This window comes from Pseudonaja textilis, chromosome 8, assembly GCF_049901715.1.
Source record: "Pseudonaja textilis isolate UNSWEBS1 chromosome 8, rPseTex1.2, whole genome shotgun sequence".
Classification (NCBI taxonomy): domain Eukaryota; kingdom Metazoa; phylum Chordata; class Lepidosauria; order Squamata; family Elapidae; genus Pseudonaja; species Pseudonaja textilis.
In genome coordinates this window covers 13130062-13152796 of record NC_141997.1, presented here as the reverse complement: position 1 = coordinate 13152796, position 22735 = coordinate 13130062, and the positions used below count along the sequence as shown (strand labels likewise).

Genomic DNA, 22735 nt, shown 5'->3' with positions numbered 1-22735 from the left:
TTCATATGTACTCAAAACTGCCTCCCACAACATTTTTTTTCTACTTGTATTAACCTATTTTATCATTGCTGTTTTTGTTTCTCTGGGTATGGCAATCTCTCCCCCACACACACATATTTTAGAAATCTGGTACAGTAGAGGAAATATAGAATAACAGCCTATTCTCACTACAAGTATGGAAACTGTGGGATCAAGGAAGCATTGTCCTTGGAAACTAATGTTTGCTTTGATAGATTCCTTTCTTCTTGATTGTGTGCATTTCCCATTACAAAACTGTATTCAATCCTGCAATTTTGACTTCTCTCCCTTAAAAAAGGAAGATTGTTTTGCCTTCCTTTTGTACATTTTCAGGAAAGACTATGTTTGTTAAGGAGGCCTCTGTGCTTTCAGTTCTTCCACACCATTTCTAACTACATAATAAAGTCCTATGGAACTATTTCCTTACAGTGATTTAGCTCTTGTAAGGCTGAAGTAGTGAAAATGTCATTTAATCAAAGGATTCAGCTTGGAAGTTTGGTGATTTTTCTTTTAAAAAGATATTTCAGTTGTAATACATTACATTTTTATAGTGCATAGTACAGGCACTGTAAATGTGATATCACACTGCTGAAAAAATAGCTGATGCTTATTATTTCTTTCAAAAGAGGAGATGGTTGCTTTCAATTTTAGTTGGTTTCCTAAGATCCCCTTCAGATTATTTGTATTAAAGTACAACCCTCTTTGAGGATATTTTGGAAGGGAGGCAGCATAAGCAATCCCAGTCTTACAATTGGGATTGGAAAATTGGTTAAGTTGAGCAGTTAAGTGAGACATCACATGATTGCAAACTTGTGCCTTTTCCTGATGGCTTCTTCATTTACTTTGCTTGCTAGAAATTGGCTGGGAAAATCACAAATGGCAATCACTTACCCTAGGGCAGTGTTGGCAGAGCTTTTTGGCAGTGAATGGTGAAACGAGAGCGTGCAGGAGTGCTGGAAACCAAAAGACCAGCTCCCCAGCGTGTAGAAGCGTGCCAGGAAGCTGAGCTTCTGGTTTCCTGTGTACGCATGCGTGCCGGCCATCTGGTCTTCCAGTTTCTGGAGCGCATGCAGGTGTGAAGACCATCTGGCCAGTGTGCACATACATGCTGGGAGCTGCTCTTCCAGTTTCTGGCACTCCCACATAAGCAAAGACCACCTGGCTGGCACACATGCGCACGCCAGAACCCAGAGCAATGGGCGATGGCTGGTATGCCCGGAGAGATGGCTCTGCATGAACTTCCGGCACGCATGCCGTAGGTTCGTCATCATGGCCCTAGGATATTGCAACAATTGAAAACATGAGCTGGTTTTCAAGCATCCGGATCAGGATCATGTGACTGCAGGGATGCTGAGATGATCATAAGCGCAAGAATCAGTCATCATTTTTTTCACCATTTGGTAATAAAATAGCAAGTAGAAAGCTCACTTCTACTTGCCATTTAGAAAGGGTTACAGAGAATGAGGTTAACCTTTGCTTTGTTTCCAATCTCCTTTTCTTGACTTGGTCTTCATAAAAAGTAGCATTGGAAATGCATTAAAACAAAATTCTTTCTGTTTAAGTACAAGTATGCAAAAAGTTTCAACGTTATCCAAGATGTTTAATGGCTTTAAATAGCTGAGAGTTGTACTAGGGTTTAAGTCAGAGGTCTTCAAACTTGGCAACTTTAAGACTTGTGGACTTCAACTCCCAGAATTCTCCAGCCAGCTATCTGGAGAATTCTGGGAGTTGAAGTCTACAAGTCTTAAAGTTGCCAAGATTGGGGACCCCTGGTTTAAGTAGAAAGAGGTTCCAGCTGAAAATATACAATGAATAGCATAGAGATGCATGGTAGCTCTCTTTTTTCTTTCTTTTTCTCTTAAAAGGAAGAAGAAAAAGAGGGAGGGATGAGAGAAAGGAAGAAAGGGAGGGGAGAAAGAGGAAAGGAAGAAAGAGAGAAGAGAAAGTAAAGTAAATGAGATATGGATGGACAGATGGATAGAGGGAGGGAGGGAGGGAACGAAAAAGGAGAGGAAGTTAGGACCACAAACCCTGGCACTAGATGCAGCTTCCGAGGATGCTTTGAAATCAGCACAGCTGGAAGGGACCTTGGAGGTCATCTAGTCCAACCCCACTCCAAGAGCATTGTTAAAGTGAGTTTCTATCTTTTGACCCACCCAGTCACATGACCACCAAGCCACACCCAGCTGGTCACATGACCAAGCCACACCCACAAATTAGGCCATGCCCATAGAACCGGTTAAGAATTCCACCCCTGCACGTATGCATTCAAACTAGACTGTTGTTTCTCCATGTCATATATGTGGTTATATACATAATTCTGCAGTATGTATGTATGTATTTATTTATTCATGTTTATGTAGTGTATATTGGAGGTGGTGACTCTTTGCAAGCTGTGTGCAACAAAATTCCATTCCATTTTGTTGTTTCCATTTCCAAATTCCATTCCATAATATATGCCGATTAATGTACATTCAAAATGACAATAAAGTTATTCTAAGTTCTCTAAGTCTAAAAAAAACATTATTGCATGATGAACAATTCTTGGAAAGTGAAGACTGTCCTTTGCAACAGTGAATTATAAGAATTTTCTATATACTATCTTGGATCTGGTGATATAATATTAAGAGCTTTGCTTCTAACTTGAGTTGTCATCTTGTCAGTAATAGGTCACTAAGGATATATGCCTGCAGTAACTTTTTACCTAGTGACTGTTAGAACAGATTTGGAGGTCAAACAGCTTAAAAAAGAATCTTCCTGAGTGTCTGAATTGGCTTTTATTACTACTTTATACTTGATACTTTGAAGTTGCTACTAATGGCTGCTTTAAAAGGAAACAAATGAGGAAGAGGGAATGTCACTTTCAACACTTTCCAAAACTCAAGCAAACTTAGAAACTCTTTTGTTGGTTTTTAAACCTTAATATTAGAGAAGCGTGCACTGTTTTATAAAACAGGTGAAATGCCTATGTCTCATCGGGGTCTGGTTCTAAGGTGAAATAAGGCTCTGGGCTGGGCTTAGGGCCATGGGATGGCAAGGCAGTGACTTTGTTTAATTGGAATATCTAAGGTGAGCCCACCTGGGAAACACTTTATGGTAGTTCCCAATTTGCTGTCTAGCAAGAGGAGATTGAAGACAAACTGTGAAAAAGTGATCTAGTGAAAGGGGGCATATCATTGGTAAATTTTAGAGGTATTATTCCCCCCCCCCCGATAATATTGTCCCTCATATCTGGTGCCATTGATCCTTTAAACAATGGCTGTATAATCAAAGAGGATGTTGCCCCAGCATCGTCTCACTAGTTTCATTGAATAAATTTTGCCAATGACTTCTCCTTTAATCATGATTACAGCTTAAAATGTTTTTGTGAATTATACTAAACTTGCTTTGCTCAAAATGATTCTACATAAAATACCATAGTTGAGTTTTTACATGTATTGGGTGATAGAAATGAGGGGCACTGATCTGTTAACTACACCATTCTATTTTCTTTCAATGCATAGAAAAGTACTGACAAACACAGAGAAGCTCAAAAAGCTCATAAAGAAGATTATAGGATTACATTTAGTTCACTTCAAGTGGATAAAAAAATGCAAATGTTCTATAATAAAACGGGTAGGTATAAAATTAGTGTGCATTATACATGTTTTACACCCACAAGCCACAGTTCAATTCCTTTGTTCATTGCTGCAATATGAAATGTTAACCCGTGTATATGGAGAACCTGCTGATGAAGGTAAAACTTGTTTTTCAACAGAGGTATTTGTAAGCATAACTTCTATATAGACTTCAATTTATGACATTTGGTACTGTAACTTGTCACTAAGTGAGGCAGTCATTACGTGAGATACACCTAATTTTGCAACCTTCTTTGTTAACCAAATCACTGCAGTTATTAGATGAATCATAGGGTCATTAAACAAATCCAGTTGTGTGTGAGGGTGTTATCTGTCACCCCATTGATCGCCCAGGTTGATTTGGTTGATCTATTTGGCTAGGTGTGACCCCTCCCTCTCTCACTGTTCCATGTGCATCCCTCCAAAAGCTGCACACTCAATGGTAGAAAACAACCATCCCAGACAGAAGGGGTATACCAATCTTCGTTCAAGGGTATACAATACTGAGCTCCCTTGCTAGAACCTCCAAACAAGCTCCATCCAGCTTTCCCCATTGTCTTGGTCTGTTGGAAACCATCTGGAAAGGTCACATATTGTGATTATGTGACCCTATGTCATTGCAATTGTCATAAACACCCGCTGAATTATGATAATGAGACCACAGAGAAACTGAAATGTTCATAAGTCTGAAAACTGGTTTTAAGTCACATTTTTCAATGGCATCGTAAATTTGAACAGTCATTACATGAAGGGAAGTAAGTGGAGAACCAACTGTAGTGGAAATAAAGAGTAAAATTTTGGCTTTTACAACACCATCTTTTGGGTTTATACACAAACTATATTCATTAACTCCATGCAAATCATAGAAAAGACAGGTCTACAATGAATTAAAAAGAACATTGCAAAATTTTTGCAATAAGAATTTATTAAAAAAGTTAATTTAAATAGATACTGCAATATTTACTGTAAGTAGAATCAATACTACTCTTAGATTATGATGACAGGAGACTTGCCACTAGAAAATCATACCCAATGGATTCCAACAGCATAGAAAGCCTTTTAGATGAAAATGCAATTTGGCAATATCCATTAAATCAGCAAATTAGTTCCTTTGAGACAATGTTTTAAATAAAACTGGATGATGCAACTTGCTTTATTCATATTTAACAATTGCTCTGATCTATTTACTATGTGAGTAAGGCATAAATAAAGATGCAATATGTTTAATTTTCTTTCTACAATGAATTTTATATGACAGAAAGGATAAATAAACCCACTGAAAGTCAACATTTTAAAATATACATAGGCTATCTGAAAAACTAAGTCTACTAGTGGTAAAACATATCTGTAGATAAATGAGTTGTGAAGTTGTTTTGTTTCCCATGGTTTCATTGTAATTACAGTTCATGCTTGAGAATGCACTGGATTAAAAAAAATGAGTAAACTAATTAATGAACACATAAATAGTATTTTATGAAATAACACAAGTACTCAATTTTCTGCAAACTGCCCATATTTATGACTTTATATGAATACATTTAATGAGCCAAAAACTCATATTTTTAACATTTTCATATCTGCATGAAAAATGGAAATCAGAACAAAAATAAAGCAATGGAAGTTTTGATTTCTCTTAATCTTTTCTAAGAAGCAGCTTATCTTCTATACCAAATACAATTCCATTGCATTTGTAACCCTCTACAAATTCAGACCAGCACAATGACATATAACACACCTGACTGGCATCAACAGATGAAATCCCAGTGACATTTTTTTTAGATAAACATAAATGGTGACATCAGCCCTTTGGGCTTTGCTCAAAGATTTGCATTGACAAGCCATCAATTTATTTATTTTCATCATGCATAATCTACTCAAACCAATTTTCCTTCAATAAAAACTGGATGGTATCATCATATCCATCTTGATATAGCGATTCCATTTTCTCCTGGCTTGGTGGAAATAGAGCTTGATGAAGTCTTATAAGGTTGCCAATAGATAACTGCATCCAAGAAAAAAGCAGGAAATTTTCTGCTTAATTAATTACATTTTGATATAATGCATTATTTCATATAGATTGTATTCTTGCATTTGCTAAGACATAAAGTGCTTGCTTTTGTTAATGGCCTCTATGGTATATAAATCATGGCTTTTGACTTGCAATATTTGAAGTCAATCAAATGGGTGTATTTAATAAACCATGGTGAAACAATCATGGCTTAGTTTATTGTGAGAACCTAGAGATTGCAAGGTTTCATGAAATTTATCCAACATACAGCACTTAAATATAATTACATTAATTAGAACATTAATTAAATTAAAACCTGAAGCAAAGTGGTTTTTCTAATCTAATTATTTTCACGATCCTAGAAAACTGAAACAGAAAAAAGATAGTTCTGAAATATTTTTAAAAAGCTAATCAAACCTTTTGCCCCTTTTTAAACATTTGAAATGTTTTAAAAAATTCATTGGTATTTTCACATATAGTTTTCACACCTATTTTTACTTGATGTACTGCCAAGGGAAAATTGCACTACAATTATCCAGTAGTTCACTACTAAATTTTGGTGATTTGATTTTGAAGCATAAAGATAAATTTCATGAACTTGGCCCTGATGTCCCTCACCACAGAGGTAGCCAGTAATAGTTTGTCTAATGCAGGGTGTCAAAATGGGAGCCCGTGGGCCGGTTGAGTCACACGCAGGCCATGCCCATCCCAGTTCCACTAAGGGAAAAAACATCATGAAATATCACGTAATAGCAATATGACACCGTGAGTTTGACACCCATGGTCTAATGTCTCTTAATCATCACTGCTATTTTTAATTAGGTAAAACCAAATTACTAACATTTAATCACTAAGTTTGATGAAAACATCTATCTGCTTCAAACAGTTCTTTACAATGATATTGCAAGACATTGGAATCTAGCAGCTATATAGACCTGTGGGAGACAAGCAAATTAGAATCTGGTTCAAACCATGGTAGGCAACTTTATAAAGTTTGTATACTTCCTTTTATAATCACTTTTGGAAATTGCTTGTTATGTACTTTTAAGCTGCTATAAATCTTTAGATATTAACTTTCAAAGGATGTGCTTAGTTTGACATCAATCCTTTACAAAAGAAAGATTTAAATTGAAACAAATAGCAAAAGGTAGATTAAAAATTTGATTTTAGAAAGTTACAAAGGGACTAAGGGTCCGGACAAATTTGAAATAAGACGTGGGATTTGATTATAAAAAATCTCTCCTGAAATGTTTTTGTTTTCAATTAAAATAATACAATAAGATTTTAAAGATTAACACCAGAGGGAACTAAAAATTTCAATTAAAGAAAAAAAAAACGTAAAACTTTATTATCAAGTACAGAATGGCAAATATTCTAACACTAGAAATATTAAAGGGGGATTTTCAAAAATGGAAATCAACACTTTAATAATGTCAACAGCAATATTTGCTTTAATGGATAGATTATGTCTAAAACATGTTATGGCAGAGGTGATAAGAATGACATGGAAAAAGATGTTATGCTGGATATTGTAAAAAATTAAAAGGGATATACGAACAATAAATCAACAGAGTGACCTGGACCTTTTTTCCATATTGGACTTATAAAAGAGACAAAGCTTTGAAGAATCTCACAAGAGATGAAGAAATGAAATCCAGTTTTATGACATTATTTGAATGGACTAAAGTTTAAGATTGTGAGAAATAAAAGGAAGGAATATAAGGTTGCTTTATTTAATGAAAGTTAAAATAGATATGTTATTTCTGGTAACTCTTTTTTTTTAAACAAACTTTATTCATTTTACAATTAAAATAAACAACACATACACAAATGTAGAAAAGAAGAAGCGAAACAGAGTGGACAAGTAAAAGAGAGAAGAGAGAAAAAGAAAAAAGAAGTAAAAGTAAAAAAGAGATCAAAAAGTGATTAAAAACAATTTCATCTTCGACAGTTGGTGGGTTATCCTTATTTTATGCCACATTTACAAGTAATCCTTAATGCGAATATATAATTACCACTACAATTATAGCTTATCCTCTTTTACAATGTTATGTAGCCCATCTTTGATCTAACCATTCATACCAGCAGTGATGGTTCTTTATCTTTTAATGCTAGGGTTAATTTATCCATTTCTGCACAATTTAGTATTTTTTGAATAATCATTTCCTCTGTTGGAGTATGAGGTTGTTTCCAACATTGTGCAAAGGCCAATCTAGCTGCCGTCAATACATGTAATATTATATACTTCACTTTTTTTGGAAATTGTTTATTAAAGATCCCTAACAGGAAGAACTCTGGTTTGATTTCAATCTGTTCTGCCGTCATTTCCTCCAGCCATGTTTTAATTCTCTGCCAGTATCTCTGTGCTTCTGTACAGGACCACAACATGTGGAAGCATGTTCCCTCCTTTTTTTTGCATTTCCAGCAGTTCAGACTCATGTTGGGGTGCATCTTCGCTAGTCTCGGTGGGTGGGGAGCCACCTATAAAACATTTTATAAGCATTTTTCTTGTACGATGCAAATTTTGTGATTTTGTTATTTCTATTCCAGACTCTCTCCCTTTCTGTTAAAGTGATACCATGTCCTATATTCCCACTCCAGAATATCATATTTCCTTTAACTATTTGTCCCTCTAATTCTGTCCCTAATAGATAATTATAAAATTTTGTTACATTTCTTTTTTGTCTGGGCCTAAAATAATTTTGTCCAACTGCTGAGGTTTATTATAAATTCCGAATTCTTTCTTATCCTGTCTATATCTGTTTTGAACTTGAAGATATGCCCAATGGTCGATTTGTAATCCCTGATCTTGGAGGTCCTGCCATGATTTCAAATTTCCTTACAAATCCAATAAATCCTTATATTTAATCATCTTGGTAATATCCAAATTATTAGGGTGTATCATCGCCTCCATAGTTGAAATCCAGATCGGGATCTTTAAATAATATTTTTTCCTTACTTTCTTCCAATTGGTCAGGAGGGCATCTCTAATTAGGTGTCTATGAAAGTATTTCTGACTGGTTTTCCCTATATCCCATAAAGAGGCATGCCACCCCCTCTGTAAGTCATGACCTTCTAGGACTAATATTCTCTTATTAGTTATGTTCACCCATTCTTTCAACCATACTAAGGAGACTGCACTGTGGTACAGCTCACAGTTTGGAAGTGCCATACCTCCCCTGCTCTTCATATCCTGCATTGCCTTTAAATTTATTCTCGTTTTTTAACCTTGCCAGATAAATTTTGAAGTTATTGCATTGAGTTCCACAAGGTATTTTTTTATGAATTTTGATTGGTATTGTCTAAAATATATAGAGGAATTTTGGAAGAATAATCATTTTAATGGTAGCAATCCTACCTAATAAAGAAAGTTGTAGCTTACCCCGTATTTCTAAATCTTTCTTTACCTGTTGCATTAATTTATCATAATTGTTTTCCTTTAATGTCTTACAATGTGCTATCAACCATATTCCTAAATATTTAATTTTCTTTACCACTTGAATTCCCATCTCCTTTTCTAATTCTAATTTCTGTTTTTCTGTTAAACTTTTAGTCATTAATTTCATTTTCTTTCTATTGATTTTAAGTCCTGCCACTGTTCCAAATTGTTCTAGTTCATTCATCAGTTCTTGTCCTCTCTTTATTGGTTCTTCAATAAAAAAATACCTTGTTTTCAGCGAATGCTTGCAACTTGTACTCTTCTTTCTTAACCTGTAGTCTCTTTATATCTGAGTTTTGTCTAATTCTGGTAACTCTTAATAGACTTTTGCTGACACCAGACCTGAAATGGCATGCTTTATGGATTTTTTAATAGATAAAATATGGGAAGAAAAAAATCATTTGCTATAATGATTTAAGAAGCAGTAAAATTACTAAAATTATTTATACTTGTGATTAAGTTTGATAAGATAACTTATCTGTATATTTCTTTTTTCTTTGCTATATTCTTATTTTCCTTTCCTCCCTTTTTTCTTTCTATTCTTTATATATTTTATTTTTTCCATTTTATACCTTTTATTCTATTTTTCTATCTTAGTTTTATTTTGTATTGATTTTTACTATTGCAATTATAAACTTCAATAACATTTGAAAAAAGAGAAACACAATGAGGCAATGGCATTATCTTGGTATTAACTTCAAGAAATTCTCAAACTTTTAAACACTTTAAAAATTTTCCTGTTAATTGTGAAAGTAGTGAAACTGAGGGCAAAATGACCAACTGAATTTTCCTAGCTTCACATTAAAATAATAGGAAGCTGGATCAGGGGTGGGATTCTACCGGTTCTATCCGGTTCTATAGAACCCCGTGTTAACTTTCTAAGCAGTTCAGAGAACCCTAGTTAGAAGCAATCTCCTTTTGTTTTTTTCCACCCTTATTACATTCTTGCCAGACAGCCTAGACTTACTGTCTCCAGAGCTTTTGGGGCTTGACTTTCTTAAAGGAGAAGGGTTGTTTTAAGATTTTTACACTGCTGTTGAGGAAATACTTCCCTGGACAATCAGCACTTTGAAGAAATAATTGAATAATGAAGCAAAGCTTTTAGTGACAGGGAACCAAGATGAGTGACATTCAGCAAGGCTTCTTGGCTAGCTAGAAAGATTAACATTCAAACATGAGTTTACATACCCTTTCTGAGTTTTGGTCTAAAACTGTTTTTGGTGAAGGTTAATTCTGTGATTGGGGACGTTTAATCTTGTGTTTATTGATGGGATAATTTTCTCTATTCAGCTTCAACAAGCAACAGCTACTGTTGTGATTTAATTATTTGTATTGTGTTTGAATTTTTTCTTGCCTCATGGTTTCTTTTTCTATCTGGGGAGGGGTCTTCCTCACTGCTTTAGTACTATCTGGCACTGTCCTTTTGGGGTATACTTCCAAGAGGCAGGATGCAAGCTTGGCACTGATTTTTTTTTTTACTGCCTTTCTAGGGGGCATGTGACCTTTCCTTAAATCTGGATAGTTTCCTTAGGATATCTTGTGAGATAAGTGAGACCAGTTGGTATTTTTAAGTGTTCAAATGGATCTAAGTATTGCTTCTCCTGGGTGTGCTCTTTCTGGAGAGTTTAAATGACCTCTCTGCTAAAAGGTTTCACTTTATGAGCAAGAGTTGGCTGCTTGGTAGTTATCACTGCATTTTAACTATTTTCATTCCTCAAGGTGCTCTGGCACCCTGCCTGATTTGTAACTCCAGCTTGCAGATATGTTTGATCTAATGATTGGTATTTAGGGCAGCTTTTTGCAAGCTAAGAAGCTTTTTGTATTTTTGTACAGGTAATCTTTGACTTACAACAGTTCATTTAGTGACCATTCAAAGTTACAATGGCACTGAAAAAAGTGACTTATTCCCATTTTTCACACTTATGGCCGTTGCAGCATCCCCACTGTCATGAGAGGCCAGGCGAGGAGAAGCACCCCTTGATATGAGTGATGTCGAGTTAGCCATGCCCACCCAGTCACATGACCACCAAGCCACACCCACCAACTAAGCAACGGCCACAGAACCGGTTGTTAAAAAAACTGAATCCCACCCTGAGCTGGATATAATGTATAATAGTTCTATTGTATATACCCAAAAATAAAGACATGACAAGGTTAAATCTTCCTAAAGAACAAAGAATAATTCTAAAACTGTGGAATAAATCATTTTCCTCGCATAACTCACCATGATGTCTTGCTTTGCAACTTTAGCATAAATATCCACTCGTCCTCTGTTTTCTGGGCAAATGTCTAGTCGCCCACAAAAAGGAGAAACAGTCACAGTTCGGCCTTTTGGCAAGATAGGGAGGCCATTGGTTAAGCCACCATCGATCCATTTCTAGTGGAAACAGTTACGCTCTGTCAATTATTAACTGCTTTATTATCTGTCTACATATCTGTATACAATTTCCTGTGTCAAAACCTTGATTCTCTCAGGGAGAGAATCACATCTATTGATCTGTATTATGCATTTTTAATTCTCTAACTTGTATCATCTGTATGTCATCTAGAAAGCCTTATGGCTTCAACATCTAACCTAGTTTTCCTTGTTTCTTCTCTATCCTGTTACTTTTAGTCCTTTCTTGATGAAAACTTCTAAACCTGCACACTTTGCTGAAATATTTTAGCTTATCCTTTCAAAAATTTTGTTCAGATAACGATTTTGGATTTTTTGGTCTATAGGCAAGATGACTGTAATTGTTGTTTTAAAGGGAACAGAAAGATACCATATTTATGCATGTATCTTTTCAGGTACATAATTCTCTAAATCAGGGGTGTCCAACCTTGGCAACTTTAAGACTTGTGGACTTCAACTTCCAGAATGTCAATGCTGATGGTGTTCAAGTGGTACTGGTGACATCCAAGGTCCTTGTTATTATTGGTACTATCTTTTGCCACAGTTATTCTACTTCTGTATTAAGGTCTTTATATTTTGTGATTTTTTTTTATCTTGTTCTTTCTCTTTTATTCTGCTGTCACCAGGTACAGGTAGTCCTCCACTTACAACAGTTCATTTAGTGACCATTCAAAGTTACGATAGCACTGAAAAAAGTGACCTGATCATTTTTCACACCAACAACCATTGCAGCATCTCCATGGTCACATGATCAAAATTCAGGCACTTGGCAACTGACTCATATTTATGATGGTTGCAGTGTCCTGGGTCAGTGATCCCCTTTCATGACCTTCTGACAAGCAAAGTCAATGGGAAATGCGAATTCACTTAACATGTTACTAACTTAACAACTGCAGTGATTCACTTAACTGTGATAAGAGAGGTCATAAAATGGGGGGAAATTAACTTGACAGTTGTCTCACTTAGCAACATCAATTTTGTGCTCAATTGTGGTCGTAAGTCGAAGACTACCTGTATATCAATGTTGTTGTTGTTATTAAAACAGTAATAGAACCCTCCCAACAAAACATTAGAGAGACATATATTCACAACAAACCCTCACTCTTTTTCTTCTCCTCCACCACAGAAGCATCAATTACATTTTATTTTAACACACACATATATACACACACACACACACACACACACACACACACACACACTATTACAAAGAAGATGCTGTAGCATAATGTATAGTTAAAATCTACTTAAAAGAAATCATGGAGCATGACAAAAATATTTAGGATATATACTAAGTATTTAAACCTGTGTAACCACGGAAGTATTTGTTTTAGAGTGCTATGCATTGCTTCATGGATCGCTGAATTTATAATCGGGGTAAATGAATAAGTCTGTCTTCCTTATCCCTTATAAATCAGTATAAACTCCCACAACATGAAGCTTATTTTTAAAACCACTTTAAACATTCCACTACTATCTGGAGACCAGTAATATACTTTAGTGCACAGCATTCAAATAAAGAGAAACTCAGCTATTTGCAGTATGAGAGAGAATGCACACACATACACACACACACACATACACAAACTTATGGCCATACAACTGTTGGAATATTTGTAATCCAACACAACAAATAATACAATTACTAGAGTTTTAATGACTGCACAACAAAAAGGAATTTTAACACCTCCGTAGCTCAAAACAAGTTGTGTCTATGGCAGCATTCTCTTATGCAAAAATCTACCTCGTTCTCTCAGCCTTGTGATATACTCCAGACAAGAAGCATACCCAGAAGTACTAGCTCTAACTTTATTGTAAAGTTACATTAACATATTGTTGCAAGTCTAAAAGTACATCTATTCCTCCTTGCCTTTATAACTCAAGAAATTAAGGAGGGTCCCTTCTGAGACATTTGCCATGCTTCCATTTTTCTTTGGGCTAAGCTGCCTCTTATCTACTATCTAGTCTGCAGCTCTTCCTCTTGTCTCCCAAGGTCATTCTCATATACCCATTACAAGAACAGAAGTTACTTCCTAGATTGTTACGAACAAAGAAAACCATCCATACTGTAGTGATATCTTCGCTGCTTTAATTATAACTAGAAGTGTCAAACGCATGAGAATCTACAATATTTCATTTATTTTAACATCAGGAACATTCCATGCCAATTCACAAGCCATGATGAGTGATACTTTTGCTAGAGCAAGTCTTGAAGCAGAACATCACATAATTGGTTTTCAAGGCCATAATGTTTCAAAGGTGACATGTTAATATGAGTTCTTAAAAAAAAATCAGATAGTGATGATCAGCCTACTTGATATGAGGATTTTTTTTTTTTGCAACATGCATAAAAACACAGTATCCAGAATAATTATACAGACCTGTCCTTTATAATCCACTGCATTTATTCCTGCATAAAGAGGAATAAAACTGCTGGCTAACAAAGCCTAGAAAACATAGGAAAAATATGAATAATTTTTATCTTATTTCCTTAACTGAAGAGAAATACTGAATAATAACAACTTTACTTTAACTCATCTTTCAGACCATACAGTTTATAATTTTAATTACCAAAGTGGCTAGGAGGGAGCGAAAGTCAAGGAGTAGATCCATTTTAGAGTTAAAGTCCAGGTATTCTCATTTGTCTACAATGTAAGATGCTTTTTAAACCCTTTCTTAATTCTGTCAGTCCTGAACCAAGCCACCTATATTATCTTAGCATGAGACTTTAAAAGAAAAACATCTCTGGGTGAGACTCACTTATCAACTTCTTTACTTAGCAATGAAATCTCTGGTCACATTTGTACTCCTAAGCTAAGAACTACCCATAAAGGCCAGTTAAGATTTCCAAGACAATTAGGTCATGAATTCCTGGCTATCAATATGTCCACAGTCTTCATTTTTAAAGCAAGGTTCAAGTGAGGAACATGAACAGCTTGCAGGCCAAAACTAATAAAACCTAAACTCTTAAAACCCTTGAGACAACTGGATGATTTCACTTATAGTAGTAATATGCAACTTTCCTACCTTAACAAGATCTTCTCTGGAGGCAAAATGTGAAAGCAAATAATTTTTTCCATTCTTAGTACTAGTGACTGATATAAAGAGGCGGTTTTCTGCTATCTCATGGGCATTAGGGGGGAGGATTGAATCAATGTAGCCCCTATGGAAAAACAGAATAAATATTAGTCCACTTTAATAATTAAACAGCTTCTAAATAATTTAGGAAAACATAAATGCTGCATTTCACCACAGTAACTATCACAAATGCAGTATTTCTTATGTATCATTTATTGGAAAATTTACAAAAAAACAAATTTGGCAGTATAAATATTTACAATCCTACCTAAGTTTTGTCATGAGATCATAACCAGGTGTTAGTGCTCCAAAGTAGAGTTTTCTAGTATCTTCAGCAAGTTGGTAGGTAATAGTTGTACATTTCTGAAAAAAGATTCAAATACCAATTGTAAACACAGCTCCTCTCAACACATTAATTTAATTATGTGAAACATTTAAATGACTTTTTAACATATGCATTCACACAGATGGATGAATAGATGGACAGATAACAGAAATGCAGTTTGGGAAGGGTCTCTTTTTTATACACTACAAATTGTTAAAATGCTACATATTAATAAGCAGGCTTCCTAATTAGAACAATACATTTAAGAACACGTGTGTTACCAATATTGATAAATGAAGTAAAATTCATTATGTTCCTACCCTCAGGAGGCATCATAATTTTAATGAAGTTATCATATTACTGAAACTAAAGTAAATGAAAATCACCATGGAAGCAAAGAAAGACTTCTGAAATCATGCTAAGAATTGTGGTAAAGAAAAAGAAAAGCTACAGAAACTTGAAAAAAAAAAGGACAGGCTTTTTATTACTTTTATGATGTATAGTTCGTTATAAAGTGTAAATATTGTCAGTAAATTATCCATTTATAGAATTATTAACTTGCATATTTTGATCAGAGGTGGTATTCAGCAGGTTCTGACCAGTTCTGGAGAACTGGTAGCAGAAATTTTGAGTAGTTCAGAGAACCGGCAAATATCACATCTGACTAGAGATTTTACAGTATCCTTCCGCTGCCACACCCACCAAGCCATGCCTACAGAACCAGTAGTAAAAAAAATTGAATCCCAGCACTGATTTTGGTGCCTACTTGACCAGTTCATAGACTGATTGTAAATACAGGTCGAAATATTTCTTTTTTTAAAAAAAATTAGTAGTTTTCTCATAATATTTCAAATGATAAGAATACATCAAAAGCTGCTAATTTATTTCCATTTAACTAAGATCTATTATTATTTTATTGAAATATTTAATGATGCCTATTTTTTTGTCCAGCTAGAGTACAGTTTCTGAACTATAAAGGATTAGGATGAGCAATAGAGATCCTGGAATTTATGAAAAGAATCATACAGCTTTAAATCAAAGAAAACTGCAGGTGACAATGTTTATTTTAATACCACAGACTTTCAAGTTGTAATTTATTAAGATAAATCCTCATTAAAATGCAAAACTAGCTTTAACAGCTGCAGGTAGCATATGGGCAATCCCTATGGTGCTGGAATTAAAGTTAGTTAAACAACAGTGATTTCCACCAAACCCAGTGACTCCCCAAACCCTTAAAAGGATGTGACCAAGGTAGTTGCAGCAGCTTTAATTGAAATATGACCCAGAGCTAAAAGCATGGTCATCTGATTTACAAGTTAAATGTAAACAATAAGCTCAGTGCATAAATCCTGATCAGGTGCAGTTGATCTAGGCTGGTTTAAAACCTGGCAATATACTAAGTTAAATGAAATAGAAAATAAATAAAATTGTAAGCTATAGACAAAGTGAAAATACTATGCAGTGCTTGCTACAGTTGTACATGTACATTTCTATCACCTATTCAACCTGTTGGTTCATCCCCTCCCCTGCCTTCTTTTGATAATATCTTCTTTCAAAATTATTTTTCTAATATTTTTCTTCAGATACACTGTCATGTACAGAGCAGTCATAAAACTACCTGCAGTTGTGATAGGATGAACAATTATTCATAACTCAACCTATTCCACTCAATCAAATTCATATTCTGATTAATATAATGGACATTAGACCTTGGGATACACAAACCGTTCTCAAAACCTAGGATCTGCAATAGTAATAGGTTGGAAATTATTATCAAACAGAGTAGAATTGTTGTCAACTGCACAGAGTCACTTTCCATAAGATGGCTGGCTTTATACATTTAATATTTAATATTAATAAATTAACACATTGTTATAAAACATATAAAAAGGCTTTTCATCCATATTTAATAGGTGGTGGTGAAGGAAGAGCAGCACATTCTGTTGTTACATCTATTTCAATCATATTAGTCATATCAGTCCTATTAGCAGACAATTCTCACTCAGAAATATCTGTGACCATTAACAGTTCCATATATATGATAGTTGCATAAGACAATTACCTAGTTTACTCCACAGGTAGACCTGGAACTTACCAGGACTGTGGTGAGAATGGTTAACAATTGTCAGTATATACTGGAATCTATCCTTCATGGTTTGTAAGTTGTGATATAAAACTGGTCAGTTATGATTGATACGAATTTACACATTCTGCAGCAGAGGTTCAGCAAATCACCATGGCCGTTAAACAAATCAGCAGTTATTAAGCAAACACTTGCAGACATTAAGCAAATCAATGCTTCCCTGTGGGCATCGTTTTGCTAAAAAATGGAAGTGCCATTTTTTTGCGAAACTACTGTAAAACATCATCACAATGGCAGGAATGCTGTAAATGGCCATAAATGCAACCCTATTGCTGACTGTACAAAGTTCTATTACATGTCTGAAGGAGGAGAGCACACTGTCAGAACTTCAAATCTGCGCCGTAAATATGCCAAAGAGGTACATCATAACTTCGAACAGTCACTAAGTGACTGGTTTTAGTGAACCTGTAGTTTGCTTGATGGTTGTACTTGAAAAAAAAAATCATTTTTTTCGTTTTGCAGAATACTACAAATTGACAAGCCACAGTAACTGGTTCAGCCAGATGTGCAAAGTCAAAATACTGCATACAGTTTTGTTCACCACATTATAAAAAAGATGTTGAGACTCTAGAAAAAGGACAGAAGAGCAACCAGGATGATTAGAGGGTCTAGAAGCTAAAACATACGATGAACGGTTGCAGGAACTGGGCTTGGCTATTGTAGTAAAGAGAAGGACCAGGGGAGACATGATAGCAGTCTTCCAATATTTGAGGGGCTACCACAGGGAGGAAGGGGTCAAGCTGTTTTCTAAAGCTCCTGTAGGCCAGAAAAGGAATAATAGATGGAAACTGAACAAGGAGAGATTTAACCTGGAAATAAGGAGAAACTTTCGGACAGTGAGAACAATCAACCAATGGAACAGCTTGCCCTCGGAAGTTGTGGAAGCGCCATCACTTGAGACTTTCAAGAAGAGATTGAACTGCCATTTGTCAGAAATGGTGTAGGGTCTCTCTCGCTTGGGCAGGGGGTTGGAGTAGATTACCTACAAGGTCCCTTCCAACTCTGATTATCTGTTATCTGTTAAAATTAACCAGTCCACATTATAAGTTAGTGTTGACATTATATCTTAAGGTGTTATCTCAGAACAGAATGGTTCTAAAATCTGTAGAAATAACAATCCTGATTCTAATCTTCATCAATGTAATCTTTCTTATTTTTTTCAAATCCATAGCCAAAAACAAAACAAAATACATCTGCAAATACAAATTAAAATGAGAGAAATTGATTTGTCATTGCAGTTTTCTCCTCCATAAAGTGTCTTTGCTAACACAATTAAACACATCCTGCGGCTTTGTAACCAGACATTGGTCTTATTTTCAAAACCTTAGCCAAGATCATCCAAAGCAGGTAGACTTAAGCTGTGTTTTCAAGATTGCAATTTCTTCTTCACAATTACCTCAATACTTTCTGGCACTGTTAAAAGAACAGTGGCAGTCAAAGCTCCTGAAGATGCTCCTGCAAAGGCCTTCACAACCTTCAATAACTTCTTACCATGTCTGCAAAGAGCAGATGCTGCCCCCAAGTGGTAGATCCCCAGAAAGCCAGAGGCTGCAAAGGATAAGTTGAGATGTTTCATATTTGCTGTGGAAATTTCAAAAGGAAATAGTGTTAAGATTTCCAAAGCATTTTCTCCAAAATATGACATATATTAGGCTAAATTAAAAATGAACAGAGATATAGTGCATTCAGAAAGTATTCAGACTCCCTTCACTTTAGTCAATTTTGTTATGCTGCAGCCTGATTCTACAGTTATTGAAATTCATTTTTTTTCTCATTAATCTACACTCAGTACCCCATAATGAAAAGTATTTTAGAAATTTTAGAAATCTCTGTAAATTTATTAAAAATAAAAAACTGAAATATCACATTGTCATAAGTATTCAGACTGTTCACTCTGTACTTTGTTGGAGCACCTTTGGGAGCAATGATGCGATAAGCTTTGCACACCTGGATTGGGAGATTTTCTGCCATTCTTCTTCACAAAATCCATCAAGCTCAGTCAGGTTGGATGGCGACCATTGGAGGACAGCCATTTTCAGGTCGCTCCAGAGATGTTCAATAGAATTCTGGTCAGGGCACTGACTGAGCCACTCTAGGACATTCACAGAGTTGTTCCTAAATCACTCCTATTGTCTTCATGAGTGTGTGCTTAGGATCATTGCCATATTGGAAAGTAAACCTTCGGGCAAGTCTGAGGTCCTTAGTGCTGTGGAAGTCTATCAACTGTCCACTTGGTGAATCCAGAAAAAGAAACTCCTGGGACATTATTTTACCAAGAGTATAAACTTTATTGAATAAATCCACTTTGGCACCGAAGCAAAATCAGCTTTGGACTTCCAGTGCAAAAGCATGCATATCCCAAAGATACTTTTTCAGGAGGCAACTAGACTTTCTTGTTTTTTTCTTTTGAAGATATTTCGCTTCTCATTCAAGAAGTTTCTCTGATAGGATAGTGGTGAATGAAAGAATTTATATTCCTTGCAGACAACTGGTAATTTGCATCCTTTTATAATCAATTTTTAATTTATAGAGTATTATAAAATACAAAAGTAAAAAGGGGGAAGTGAAATGAGGAAAAATTGGGGGGAGGGGGGGAGAAAAAGAAGCATTGGCTTCCAACTCTTTCTGTTATAGTAAAATAAGGTATTAACATCAAATCACAGCTTTTACTTTTCCAGTGACTAAATTAGTAGACCAGCGAAATACTGTGGACATAATAAATTTAGATTTCAGCAAGGCATTTGACAAAGTAGATCACAACCTACTTCTTCGTAAACTAGAAAAAAAGTGGAATAGATAGCACCATCACTAGATGGACTCGCAACCGGCTGAGAAACCATACTCAAGTAATCCTTAATGGGTCTAGGTCTACATGGAGGGAAGTAAGCAGTGGGGTGCCACAAGGTTCTGTCTTAGGCCCAGTACTCAGTATCTTCATTAACAACTTAGATGAGGGAATAGAAGGGGAACTTACCAAATTTGCAGATGATACTAAGCTCGCAGGAATAGCTAATACCCAGGAAGATAGGCTCAAGATCCAGATGGATCTTGACAGACTAGAACACTGGGCCGTATCTAACAAAATGAAATTCAATGTAGAGAAAAGTAAAGTCCTACCCTTAGGCAAGAAAAATCAAAAGTACACATATAGACTGGGTGAAACCAGGCTCAATAGCAGTAACTGTGAGAGGGATCTTGGAGTCTTAGTGGACAATCAGCTAAATATGAGCCAGCAATGTGCAGCAGCAGCCACCAAAAAAGCTAATGCAATCCTAAATTGCATTAACAGAGGAATACAATCGAGAGCGAATGAGGTACTAATACCACTCTATAAAGCCTTAGTAAGACCACACTTAGAATCCTGCATCCAGTTTTGGTCACATTATAAAAAAGATGTTGAGACTCTAGAAAAAGTATAGAAAAGAGCAACCAGGATGATTCGGGGACTGGAGACTAAAACATATGAAGAACGGCTACAGGAACTGGGCTGGCTAGTCTAGTGAAGAGAAGGACTAGAGGAGACATGATAGCAGTGTTCCAATATTTGAGGAGCTGCCACCATTTTCAATGCCATTGTAACTTTGAATGGTCACTCCACACAAGCAAAGTACCAGCAAAGGAAGGGGAAAAAACTCCAGAGAAGTTCCAGAGACAGGAAGTCTAGTCCTGCCAAGGAAGCAATAAAGGTTAACAGAGAGGCAGTTTCTGTAAGTAACACCAGAATGTTTCCTTCTGCCTTCCTTACAGGATTAGGCTAGTGATTTCTTCTAACAACCGGTTCTCCAAACTGCTTAGAATGTTAACAACTGGTTCTAGCGAATAGGTGCGAACTGGTAGAATCCCACCCCTGCTCCTACACCATTCAAAAGAGAAAGAAAAAACAAGAAAGTCTAGTTGCCTCCTGAAAAAGCACCTATGGGACAACCATGACCTGGATGACTGAGATTCTCTACAGACTTTGAGCTATACAATTTGGGATGAACACTCTTTAAATGGTGTGGGAGTAAAAATGGATTTCCAGAGGAAAAATTGCAGACTACAGAAACCAGGAGTTCAACTCCAAGAGTCTTCAGGTGCTTTTTTGCAAACTCCAGGCAAGCTTTCATGTTTTGCACTGAGGAGAGGCTTCTGTCTAGCCACTCTATCATAAAGCCCAGCTCAATGGAGGGCTGCAGTGCTGGTTGTGTTTCTGGAACTGCTGAACTCTCCACAGTTCAGAGTGACTATTGGGTTCTTGGTTACCTATATTACTAAGGCCCTTCTCCCCCGATTGCTGTTTGACCAGGCAACCAGCTCTTGGAAGAGTCCTGGTTGTGCCAAATGTTTTCCATTTGAGAATTATGGAGGCCACTGTGTTCTTAGGAATCTTCAGTGCAGCAAAAAAAAAAAAAAATGTAGCCTTCCCCAGATCTGTGCTTTGCAGTAATCCTGTCCTTGAGCTCTGTAGGCAGTTCCTTTGACCTCATGGCTTTTGCTCTGCTACAGTATGCATTGTCAGTTGTGAGGCCTTCTATAGAGATGTGTGCCTTTCCAAATCATGTCCAATCAATTTAATTTACCACAGGTAGATTCCAATCAAGGTGTAGAAATGTGTCAGCAATGATCAAAAGAAATAGGAGGCACCTGAGTTAAATTTCAAGTGTTGTTACAAAGGGTCTGAATACCTATGCCAACGTGATATTTGAGTTTCTTTTTAATAAATAAACAGGCATTTCTAAAATTGTGTGAATTTGTCATTATGGAGTTCTGAGTGTAGATTAATGAGAAAAAAATGAATTTCAACAACTGTAGAATCAGGCTGCAGCATAACAAAATTGAAAAAGGTGAAATGGGTCTGAATACCTTCTGAATGCCCTGTAGGTTGTGGTTTATCATTAGGGATGATAAATATGTTAATATGTTAGTTTATGAGTTATTATTAGGTTAAGAGGTATGTTTGTCTCCAATTAACAGCTTGTACTTAGTAGCAAAAACAATATGGTTATTTCGAGGAGATGAGAGAACACATTATAAATTATGTTTTAAATAAACCAGTGGTAACTATTTCAGGTCACATGGGCCAAGGGAAGAAAACAGCTTAATCATAAATTTTGATTAACATAGCCTGCTGACATGACCATAGACTATCTTTGAAAATTACCAAAAAAGTAACTGCGTTTTCCTAATTCCTTGCAATATAATTAACCAATTTGAAATAGTGCATAATGGACATTTATTGTAATGCATAATTTCTATCTTTTCAGGATTCAACTAAGTAAGTGGAAAATTTACAGTGTAAGGTATCTTAGCATGCATTTCACAGTAGTAAATATTACCAAGAGAATGAGATTCCAGGGGATGCTAATTTGCACATTCAGCCATATTAGCCTATATTGATGGGAAACCCCCCCCCCCGACACACACACACAAATATAGCATCAGAGACCTGGTGGCAAAGGACTCTAAAGAAAACATTAACATGTATTAAATAATCAGCATGCAACACAATAAGTACAGCAAAAGTTTGGAACAAAAGAAAATGATGCTTCTGGTACACCGATATTTTTATTTCAGGATAAAGTCAGGATTAACTGTTCATAGACAACTCACTATATGCAGTATCCTATCTACTTGAATTAGTGGATATACAGCAAAATTCAGCAGTACATAAGAGCAACCATTTATTGCAGATGCAATAGTACAAACCATTGTGAAATTCTACAGAAAATAACA

General features: G+C 35.8%; 1 protein-coding gene across 10 annotated transcripts in view; it reads right to left on the bottom strand.

Moving 5' to 3' along the window:
• Window positions 1–4522: 4522 nt before the first annotated feature.
• Window positions 4523–22735, bottom strand: part of PNPLA4 (patatin like domain 4, phospholipase and triacylglycerol lipase) — a 34877-nt gene continuing 16664 nt past the window's right edge. For 5 of the 10 annotated variants that reach the window (XM_087938363.1, XM_087938365.1, XM_087938362.1 and 2 more), the window contains 6 exons: window positions 18420–18604; window positions 14824–14918; window positions 14505–14640; window positions 13859–13924; window positions 11307–11459; window positions 4523–5637 (listed from right to left, as the gene is read on the bottom strand). In XM_087938363.1, coding sequence (XP_087794489.1) covers window positions 5506–5637; window positions 11307–11459; window positions 13859–13924; window positions 14505–14640; window positions 14824–14918; window positions 18420–18604 — 767 coding nt within the window. In that variant the 3' untranslated portion in view covers window positions 4523–5505. Of the gene's footprint in view, window positions 5638–11306; window positions 11460–13791; window positions 13925–14504; window positions 14641–14823; window positions 14919–18419; window positions 18605–22735 lie in introns of all 10 variants that reach the window. The other 5 variants (XM_087938370.1, XM_087938371.1, XM_087938366.1 and 2 more) reach the window with 4 other exon arrangements.